The 11,525-nt window shown below is 42.2% G+C and overlaps 1 protein-coding gene across 1 annotated transcript; it reads right to left on the bottom strand.

Annotated features, from left to right (window-relative positions):
• Positions 1–7,171: 7,171 nt before the first annotated feature.
• On the bottom strand, positions 7,172–9,966 carry LOC145819645 (uncharacterized). The gene is made up of 3 exons (XM_082913572.1): positions 9,624–9,966; positions 9,443–9,526; positions 7,172–7,227 (listed from the first exon to the last, which is right to left on the bottom strand). The coding sequence occupies exons 1-3, from the start codon at positions 9,951–9,953 to the stop codon at positions 7,213–7,215; spliced, it is 429 nt and encodes a 142-aa protein (XP_082769698.1). The 5' UTR covers positions 9,954–9,966; the 3' UTR covers positions 7,172–7,212.
• Positions 9,967–11,525: the final 1,559 nt, after the last annotated feature.

Below are 11,525 nucleotides of genomic sequence, written 5' to 3'. Positions count from 1 at the left end.
ATCAATCAGCAAACGCACAGCACCTCGGCACAGATACAGGCAACACACAGTTGAAATCATAAGCTAGATAATCAGTACTCAAACACTGATTTCTGTCCCCAAACTTTTCTTCCTTAAAACTGATACATACTCAAACACTGATGTCCTCAGACTGATACCCAGACTTGCAACAGATACATACATTCCTATAGAGACACGCCCTAATAGCACATATCAAGCAAGTAAGAGCCAAAACACCCTTATAGTGGGGTAGGGTTTCCCTGTCCTAGCTTCGTCAGGAACTAGGGGTTCACTATGCAAACACACGGTTTCACACAGTCCTGTATTTGGATAAGCAACCTGTCCTAGTTTGGAACAGTCTTTAAGGCTTCCGATATTCAACTAGGCCAAATGGTCAGAAAGGGTGCCTCAACAAGACCACCTAATGTACCTCTCGCTCCTAACACCGAGAGGTGAAAAAAAAGATCAAACGGTACGGCTGTAGACACCCCATTTTTGACCGTCCTCAAGACTTGGACGTCACCGTTTGAACACCCGGTGATCATCCATGTTTGTGTTCGTTTGGAGTTCCCGGAGGCCTCGGCTATGCGCCTTGCCTCAGGATCTCTGAACTCGACTGTTTAGTGTCTGGTTTTGCACCAAACACTTGTGTTTTGCCTTGGAGGGGCAGGGAATGCCTTGTGAGGCATCCCCACACATCACCGGCCATGGCCAGAGGCCACCGGCTGGTGTTTTGTTGCCGTCGGCAATGTATATTGCTGGTCGGCATTCTTTGTTGCCGGTCGGCAGTCTATTTTGTCAAAATGGCAATTTTGAGCAGCCGACTACTGTTCTTCTGCTTTTGCAGATATTTTAATACAGCTGTCTTGCATTTGGCTCCCCTCCATACACGTGTATGGAGGGATCTCTCTCTTTAGAAGCTTGTCTTGTAAGCTTTACAAGACAAAAAAGCTCTATAAGAGGAGCCATTCTCTCTTGTTAAAGGGTTGGACTTTCTTAGACAACCATTTTTTAGGGTTTGAGTTCTAGGGTTAAGGTTTCATACATCTCCTATCTCTATATCTCTCTCTTGTGTGTGTATAAGTGTGTTTGTGTCTTACTATTGCACACAAACACATAGTGTTACACCTTTTCTTGGTTCTTGAAGGGCCAGAGGTTTGTTCTTGAAGTTTGGGAGCTGTTTTGAGCTCAAAGAAGCTGCTGGAGCTTCATTTGTGAAGAAGGTCAACAAGGGTAACAATCCTACCCTTTTATTCTCCATTTTTGCATACTATTTTTTCCTATCTTAGAACTGTTTTTGAGCTTAGTGTATAATATAAAAAAGTTCTATTTTTTTTCCCTCTAAATAGTTTGTTTAGAGTGTTTTGTGGTTTGGAGGTGTTTGACCCCTCTTGAGCCTTGAGAGGCTCCATTTTGTGCCATTTTGAGTGAGCTCCTGGACTTTGGTGTTTGGGCCTCCTCACCACTGAAATCTTGAGGGATTTCAGTGGTAAGGATGGTGCCTTGAAGTCCTAAGAAGGAGAGGGTCACCCCCTCTCCTTGTTGTCCTTGAAAAAGGCCATTTTTGCCTCTTTAATGAGCACCTAGCTAAGCCTCATGTTGACCATGCCTTCGCTATTATTTATGCTTATTTTGCCATGAAATAGCATTGTTGTATGTTGGTTTTGGTACACCATGCATGCTTAGCATACCTACCTTGTAATGCCATGTTTAGGCCTTAATATGCCTTAGGTTGTAAACCATTGTTCAAGCATGTTTTAGGTCGAGCTTTGTGAAGCTTTTGTGCTTATTTTTCCATGCTAAAGGTCTGTCCTTAGTCATTTTGGTCGGCCATGATGTGTTTGGTATAGCCCCTTTGCATTTCGGCTTGTTGGCCTTAAGTGTGCGAGTGTGTAGCATGCATTACTTGCTTTGTTTTAATGATTTGGCACCGTTTATAGCATCATTTCAGTCCCCTTAGCATGCTTGTATGCTTGCCTTGGATGCCTCTTTGATGACTTATGAGCTTGTGTGGTATGCTCCTTGAAAGTGCATTTGTGCATGCTTTTGAATTCAAGCCATTTAGATGCCATCTAAGTGGTCTTTTGGGCTTTGTTTTATGTGCTAAAACTCTGTTTTTGGTCATTAAATTCATGCCATGTTTGGTCTTGCTAAGTGTAGTTCAATACTTCATTAGCTTGCCTTAAATGCTTGGACCATTTGTTGCATGTTTAGCCTATCTTGTTTGCTTGGCTTGACACCATGTTCTTACATGATTTTCAGAGCTTAATGCATGCCCCATGTGCATGATTATTCCCTTTTAAGTGTGCTTAAAAGATGCCCTTTGATGCTTAAGTGTTTGGGCCTTAACATGTGCATGTGTGTATGTGTGTTTGGTCCCATCTTCTTAAGCTTTGGCCACTGTCTTGGACCTAACTTAGAGCCGTCCAATTAGTGTAAGTCCATCCTTTGTATGCCATCCAAGCGTTGTTACACTATCCCATGTTTGCATGCTTTGGTTGCATGTGTTGCATGCTTGAAATCATTTGCATTTGGCATGCATTCCCTTGGTCAAATTACTAGCATGTTGTGTGATTAGATCACATCTTGCATGCTCTAAGTAGTTTGCATAGTGGTGGCATGCTTTTTTGCCTTGTTGCTTAGGTTGTGTGCCTAGTGTGCATTGCATGCTCGCATGCTCCCTTTTATACCATGTTGCATGATAGTTAACATGCTTAGGTTGCATTGAACATGCATACCTTGTCCCTTGATTTAGTGATAGGGATTGAGCCTGCTTTGGTTTGTTGGTTTGCATTGCACTTGACATCAAAATGTGCACACTTGGTCCCTTGGGCCATCACGCATGGAAATACGCGATTGATGGTCCGAGAACCAAGGAGCATGTCCCTTTGAGTCACTAACATGATAAGGGACATGATTGGTGCATACATTGCTTGAATTGCATTGCCATGCTTTGCCTTGCCCTCTGTTGCTGTCAATTGCAGATTCTGCAGGAACTTTCTGCCGACCGGCAGTGTCCAGTGCCGACCGGCAATCCCTCCTGGGCCGATAGCTTCACCAACAGCCGGTGATCACATACCACTGCCGGTGGCCATTCTACACAGCCGGTGGTGTCTCCCAATGTTCAGGGAAGCAATTCTGAGACTTTGGCAGTCTTCAAAGAGGCAGAGCAGGGAAAACAGAGGCAGCCTATGCATGGCAGTGCACTTCCGGGCAAGACCCGAGCACGCCCGCATCGAATCCTCTTCCCTTAGGCCCCATTTTTATTGCTTTTCTTATGCTTAGTTAATTTTTTAATTAATTATGTGATTTGTAATAATTAATTAGCTTGTGAGTTAGTCAATTTGTATTATTCTTTCGGTCCCTCCGAGCGAGGGCAAATTTGTAATAAGTGCGGGTGAGTGTGTGCATGTCTTCCAACCCCCACTTCTTTCTCCCTTTTACTTACCTACTTTGATGGTTAGTAATAGGACATGTTTGATTTAGCATACCTTATGCTATGCATGCGTGCATCATTCATCAGTATTGCATGCACCGGGCTCGGTACATCATGCTAACTGCATTTGTACTTCAATTCCAAACTGGATACGTGCATCAATTGATTGCATTTCACATGCCATGTTTAGGTTAGCCGAGCCTACTCTAATTGCATCCTGTATGTGTTGCATTAGTCAATTTGACATGAACTAGGACCATGCATGTTGGCTAACTAGTTTATTGTTTTGGCACGGAGTACGATGTAAGTATTTTCGTGCTTTAGCATATCGCATGCGTGTGAGTGTTGCCATAACAGATGATCACCATGAGGCTAGCTGCTTATGTGATATAACTGCTTGGATGCCTGTGGATGGAGGTTGAATTACCTAAATTGGAATAATGCATTAAAACTGTGAGTTTTAAGCCCACTAGATAGTGGCAAAAACCACCTTTTCTAAAGCCCACTTGAGGGTGGCAAAACCTACATTTCAGCCTACTTGCGGGTAGCAAACCATTTTCAAAACAAACATGTAATGTTTTGTTCCAATTTAGGCGACTTGGTCTATACTTCTTTGCTGTGCGCATAACATAGTAATTCTAGGCTAATTAACTGGAATAAGAACACATAACGTTTTCAAAAACGGATATCGTGGTTAGTAGAGGCCGATCTTCGGATCGGGCGAGAGGGGGTGCTCATAGCTGACCTTCCCCAATCGTACCTAAGTTCCCGAGCCGAGGCAACTTTGGTGATGATGGACACGTGGCCTTTGGCACCGTGTTAGGGTTTCCTAAATTCTCCCATTTTAAAATATTTAGGTGGCGACTCTGTATCTAGCAAAGCAGTCCATGTTTGGCACTCTTTTTCAAAAATCTGTTTCTCAAAACGATTTGCCGGATTTGGACTCTTTGGTTCAGATTAAGAACTGTGACACAAAATTGAGTCCGAACTGTAGCGAGGGTCCCCCGCGGGCTTGTTACAACGGCGAAAGTCTACATCCAAGGTTTGTGTTCCCATCGTGGCTGAGCCCGCAACCGGTCAGCCTTATGGCACGCTTTTCCAAGCGAGCCTCTGGCAAACCGTTCAGGAATAGCAGATGGCAAACACTGTGACTTAGGCGCACCTATGCAAATGCAATGCAAAGAAACACATAAATGTAGATGAAACAACATATCATGAGTTCGAGTCAAGTTCTCTAAATCCCCAGCAGAGTCACCAGAAACTGTGGACTTGACTTTCTTCGTGCCTCCTTTCGGAGATCATCGAATTGGTCTCCAACAGTTTGGACTCCCATCACAGTTTTGAATCTAATCTCACAAAGCGCAATGTAAGACTAATAAATCACCAAAGAGTTCAATCCAGCAAATCATTTTGGAAAATTGATTTTAGATTAAATAATGCCAAAATTGGACTGCTTTCCCAGATTACAGAGTCGCCACCTAAATATTTTGTTTTTGGGAAATTTAGGAAACCTTGATTCGTGCCAAAGGCCACATGTCCGTCATCACCAAAGTTGCCTCGGCTGGGGAACTTGGGTACGAGAGGGGAAGGTCCTAAACTGAGCACCCCCGCTCGCCCGATCAAAAGATCGGTCTCTACTAAACATGATATGTTATTTTAAAAACCTCATGTGTTCTTATCCGGTTATTTAGCTAACTTACTATGTGATGCAGATAACATACAAGTATAGACTAAGTCAGAAAACTTGGAACAAATCAATTCATGTTAGTTTTCGAAAATGGTTTGAAAATGCTACTCGCAAGTAGGCTAAAGCATGAATTTGCCATCTCACAAGATGGTCTTAAAACATGATTTGCCATTTCGCAAAGTGGGCTTAAAACTCACATTGGCCGAATTATTCCAATTCAAGCAACAAGGTCTTCATTTATATGCATTCATGAAGTTAAGCATATAAGCAAATAGCCTCATGGCAAGCATGCGAAACATGGAAATACTCACACTCATGCAAGGATGCAAAAGCGTAAAGACTCACCAAGTACTCCAAGCCAAAACCAAAAAGCTAGTTAGAAAACAATGCATGATCCCAACTATACAAAATGCCTAATGCAGCACATGTAATAATGAAATTAAATAGGCTCGGCTACCTAAGATGGCATATGAATGCAACAATTTGATAACATGCTTTGAACTCGTATTCAAATAGGTATTGAAATACAATGCGGTTTGAATGACGCGCCGAGCCCGGTGCATGCAAGACAAATGAAGGATGCAAACATGCAAGCATAAGGTATGCTAATCGAAATATGCTCATATTCTAACCATCGAAAGCGGTTAAATAAAAGGGAGAAAGACGTGGGGTTGGAAGACATACACACACACACGCACGCTTATTACAACATTGCGCCCTCTCGAAGGAGGGTCCGAATGAATAAGCTAAGCTAACTACGCTAAGCTAAGCTAATTAGGCTATTACAACACAACTAATTAACTATTCTGGCTAATTAATTACAACATGAATTGAATAACCAGCTATGCAAGCTAATTAAAATATTACAAAACCAAATTGAATAATTAGCTACACTAACTAATTAAAGCAATTAAATGGCATCGCGGGCGAGGGAGACATGAATGCTTTGTTGGCGTCCTCCTGAAAATCCACCACCTTGCCTTTAAATGCCCCTATTTGCACACTTTTGGACCTTTGAAAATTGTGCCAACCTCCAGATTGCTTCAATTCCATCTCAAGAACACATTGATGGCTGATCGGCTATGATTGGTGGCCATCGGCCACTACTGATGGCCGGTCAGCTAGGACATGTGGCCGGTCGGCCACTCACTACAAAAAATTCACTTTTTTGCGACGGTAAAATACAGTCGCCAATACCAAAGAAGCCGTCTCAAAAGCTTTTTTGCGACGGTAAATAGCTTTTAGCGACGGTCATAGGGGGGTCGCAAAAAAAGGGGTAGCTAAAGGTCTTTAGCGACTGTAAACGCCGTCGCAAAATATTGGCGATGGCAAAAATGCCTTTTAGCGACGGCAAAATACTGTCGCAATTAATGTGTAAAAATCTGCAGACTTTGAGACGGCACTAAAATACCATTGCTAAAAATGGTTATTTACGACGGGAAAATACCGTCGCAAAAGGGTTTATGTGAGACGGTAAAAATACCGTCGCTAAAAATGGTTATTTGCGACGGGAAAATACCGTCGCAAAAGGGTTTATGTGAGACGGTAAAAATACCGTCGCTAAAAATGGTTATTTGTGACGGGAAAATACCGTCGCTAAAAATGGTTATTTGCGACGGGTTTAATACCGTCGTTAATACTATTATTTGCGACAGAAAAGTGTGCCGTCTCTAAAAATATTATTTGCGACGGTGAAAGTACCGTCGCTAAAGGCCTTTTGTTCATATTGCCAATATCATTGGCGACGGCTACGCTACCGTCGCAAAAACCTGGTTCTAACAAAAAATGCAGCAATAAATTTATTAAAAATATGCAAATTACCTGTATTAAATAAAAATAGCTAAAAAAAAATCGATAACTATATAATAATATAAAAATTCCTGTATATAAATAAAATTTCATCCATAATTAAAGTACTCTTCCATTCATAACAACACATCATCAAAATTATCCAACCACATAATTTTGCATAATACATACATAATGTTGTTCACAAATATAAATAACGTAAATCAAAAATAAAAGTTTTCTTCATAAACAAAAGTTTGTCGCAATCTTCATACGGCTGCATTCCACAAGAAGCAAACTGCTACTCAGGAAATATCTGAAAATAAAAAATAAAAATAATTAATGACAATATAATTATGTATTAATATTTTAATTACAATAAAACATAAAAAATTAATTACTATATAATTATAAAGATAGTTAAGTAAATAATTTTGGCTAGATAGAAATCCGACCCTAACTCCCAAACCGGAAACCCAATTCGAGTCTCGTCTTCTCCCACAAGTCTCTCGTGCCTAGGCGATCATGTGTGTCAAGTTTCGTGCTAAACCGACCCCTTTTGGTGATTTTGGAGCGTCAACACCTCGAATTCAAGTTTCTTAAGGAACTAGTTTGCCTAGACCGAAATACGGCTCTAACTCCCAAACCGGGAAACCGATTGGAGTCCCGTCTTCTCCCACAAGTCTCTCGTGCCTAGGTGGTCGTGTGTGCCAAGTTTCGTGCCAATCCGATACCATTTGGTGATTCTGGGGTGTTAACACCTCGAATTTAAGTTTCTTAAGGAACTAGTTTGCCTAAACCGAAATATGGCTCTAACGCCCAAACTGGGAAACCGATTGGAGTCCCGTCTTCTCCCACAAGTCTCTCGTGCCTAGGCGGTCGTGTGTGCCAAGTTTCATGCCAATCCGACCCCATTTGGTGATTTTGGGTGTCAACACCTCGAATTTAAGTTTCTTAAGGAACTAGTTTGCCTAAACTGAAATATGGCTCTAACGCCCAAACCGGGAAACCGATTGGAGTCCCGTCTTCTCCCACAAGTCTCTCGTGCCTAGGCGGTCGTGTGTGCCACGTTTCGTGCCAATCCGACCCCATTTGATGATTTTGGGGTGTTAACACCTCGAATTTAAGTTTCTTAAGGAACTAGTTTGCCTAAACCGAAATATGGCTCTAACGCCCAAACCGGGAAACCGATTGGAGTCCCATCTTCTCCCACAAGTCTCTCGTGCCTAGGCGATCGTGTGTGCCAAGTTTCGTGCCAATCCGACCCCATTTGGTGATTTTGGGGTGTTAACACCTCGAATTTAAGTTTCTTAAGGAACTACTTTGGCTAAACCGAAATATGGCTCTAACGCCCAAACCGGGAAACCGATTGGAGTCCCGTCTTCTCCCACAAGTCTCTCGTGCCTAGGCGGTCGTGTGTACCAAGTTTCGTGCCAATCCGACCCCATTTGGTGATTTTGGGGTGTCAACACCACGAATCTAAGTTTCTTAAGGAACTAGTTTGCCTAAACCGAAATATGGCTCTAACTCCCAAACCGGGAAACCGATTAGAGTCCCGTCTTCTCCCACAAGTCTCTCGTGCCTAGGCGGTCGTGTGTGCCAAGTTTCGTGCCAATCCGACCCCATTTGGTGATTTTGGGGTGTTAACACCTTGAATTTAAGTTTCTTAAGGAACTAGTTTGGCTAAACCGAAATATGGCTCTAACGCCCAAACCGGGAAACCGATTGGAGTCCCGTCTTCTCCCACAAGTCTCTCGTGCCTAGGCGGTCGTGTGTGCCAAGTTTCGTGCCAATCCGACCCCATTTGGTGATTTTGGGCTGTCAACATCTCGAATTTAAGTTTCTTAAGGAACTAGTTTGCCTAAGCCGAAATATGGCTCTAACTCCCAAACCGGGAAACCGATTGGAGTCCCGTCTTCTCCCACAAGTCTCTCATGCCTAGGCGGTCGTGTGTGCCAAGTTTCGTGCCAATCCGACCCCATTTGGTGATTTTGGGGTGTTAACACCTCGAATTTAAGTTTCTTAAGGAACTAGTTTGCCTAAACCGAAATATGGCTCTAACGCCCAAACCGGGAAACCGATTGGAGTCCCGTCTTCTCCCACAAGTCTCTCATGCCTAGGCGGTCGTGTGTGCCAAGTTTCGTGCCAATCCGACACCGTTGGGTGATTTTGGGGCGTCAACACCTCGAATTCAAGTTTTTTTAGGAACTAGTTTGCCTAAACCGAAATATGGCTCTAACTCCCAAACCGGGAAACCGATTGGAGTCCCGTCTTCTCCCACAAATCTCTTGTGCCTAGGCGGTCGTGTGTGCTAAGTTCCGTGCTAAACCGACCCCTTTTGGTGATTTTGGGACGTTAACACCTCGAATTCAATTTTTTTAAAGAAATAGTTTGCCTAGAGTAAAATCCATCTCTAACTCCTAATCTGGGAACCCAATTTGAGTCCCGTCTTCTCTCACAACTCTATTAGCTTAGAATGCAAAGAATGCAAATATACATTTTAGCTTAGAATGTAAAGTTACATTTTATACCTGATCTTCTGGTGGTGGTGTATATGGATTCTCGTCTTCTGCAGATTCCCTAAATGCCCGGTGGCCACTCGATGCATCAGGAGCCTATGATAGTCAACGCATAATGTGTTAATCATATTCGAATTTTATACATAATGTTGTGTGACAATTTAACTATCAAACAATTTAATTTATATCGAACCTGTCTGTTAGGATCCACACTTGCCCCCTGTGACACAAAGGCCATCACCTCAGCTCTCAGCTGCTGTAAATGTGTAGAGAACTCTGCTCTCATCTCCTCCCTCAGCTCCTCCCTCAACTCATCCCTTAGCTCCGCACGAACCTGCTGGGCGATCTGAACAATAGTCGATGGCTGGGGTGCTGACTGTGATGGCCCTGCACCATCTTTATACACTGCTCTCCGAGGCACAGTTCTCCCGTATGTGCGACAATATCCATGATTGTCATGACCTATCAACTCATGGAAAATGGCATTCCTAGCCTCCAAAGTCCGACAATCCTCAGGTAGCATAGAGAGTTGGCCATTAAACTCATTCTGTATTGAATAAGAAATACAAGTATATGCCAAATTAAGATAGTTAACACAAAAAATAAAAAATAAACTTTAAATACAATCAAAGGTCTTTGGAAACTACCAAGGTCTAGATAACCTCTGGGTCATCTGCTCTACGTGTCATAAGCCAAGTATTCATCTTATCAGTAGACTCCCCCTTATTGGTCATCTACATTTTTTTAGAAATATGAAAATTAGAATCCAAATAATTTGTAAATATACAATGTTTATTTATATACAAAAATAAAACAGTAAAATATAAACCTCATGCCGTATCTGAGCGAAAGTAGTACGCCCTGTGGTATGAGCTATGCCGTGAGCTCGCCAATTTTTAGCGTTCCTAGTTGCAATTTTCTATAATAGGTTCAACGAATGTAAGTATATAAATATGATTTGTATGTTTACATATCATACATATAACTTATTTGTATACCTCAGCATCGGAAGTACGCCAATACTCCACAAGTTCTTCCCACTGGCTTGGCACAATGTGCAAAGGAACATCATCCTTCAGATTAGGATCTTCACTTCTAGGCTTGAAATACTTACACTTAATCTTATTCTTGTGATCCTTCCATATGCTGTTACAGTTTTTCATGCAGATTGACTTGTACTCCTCTGGACATATATTCAAATTGTCCTATAAAACACAATTTCAAGGTTTAAATAATAATAACACAATTTTGGAATTTAAATTTTTGGACAAAAATATACTTTTACCTTCACATCCTTCCAGATAGCATCAAGAATATCATCATGCACAGTGTTCCAGTCAAGAAAAGTAAGAGGAACAATGTTACCATTTCGCACAATAATGCCAAGTTGAGTAGTTAACTTAGACATGTTATCCCCTATTGGACAGTAATTTTCATCAAATTGTATGTCCAATTTGGTACCGGTACCCTACTCCCTAATGCCCTTGGCACATCCTCCACCACGCCTACTCGAGGTTGATGAAGAATTAACATGTCCTGTGAGATACAATAAGAATAAACAATATGCAATCATAATAAACAAATGCAAATTTAAATAATGTCAATACAAATCAATTTCTTATACCTGAGTGAGGCTGTGAAGAAGTCGAAGGATCTGAAAAATACAATGAAAATAAACAAGTTATATGTAATGAGAACAAATAAATATATATTTAAATAATTTTCATACAAATCAAAGCAAATTTATATACATGCGGATGGCTCATAAGCCGATGACTCTAGTCGGGATGATAGCTGCTGCGGTGCCACTGATGGTGGACACACCGATGGTAGGCCTAGAGGCTGAGTAGCTGATAGCTGGTGTGGTGCCACTGATGGGGGTCGATGCGGTGGCACTAATGGCCCCTCAGATGGTGCTCGCTGTGATGCCTCCTCTAATGGTAGTGCCACTGATGGTGGACGCAGCAATGGTAGGCATGGTGGCTGAGTAGATGATAGCTGCTGTGGTGCCACTAATGGTGGTCGATGCGGTGGCACTAATGGTGCTCGCTGTGATGCCTCCTCTAATGGTAGCACTAATGGCCCTTCTGATGGT

The sequence above is a fragment of the Camellia sinensis genome, chromosome 2, assembly GCF_055761805.1.
Source record: "Camellia sinensis isolate YWXY chromosome 2, ASM5576180v1, whole genome shotgun sequence".
Classification (NCBI taxonomy): Eukaryota; Viridiplantae; Streptophyta; class Magnoliopsida; order Ericales; family Theaceae; genus Camellia; species Camellia sinensis.
The sequence above is the reverse complement of the archived record's forward strand: the minus strand, read 5'-3'. Positions and strand labels throughout refer to the sequence as shown.

Coding starts and splice junctions, on each gene's coding strand:
- LOC145819645 (XM_082913572.1), bottom strand. CDS start 9,953: ATGCTACCTGAGGATTGTCGGACTTTGGAGGCTAGGAATGCCATTTTC. Junction 9,527..9,623: donor GTGTGGATCCTAACAGACAG/GTTCGATATAAA, acceptor TGACTATCATAG/GCTCCTGATGCATCGAGTGG.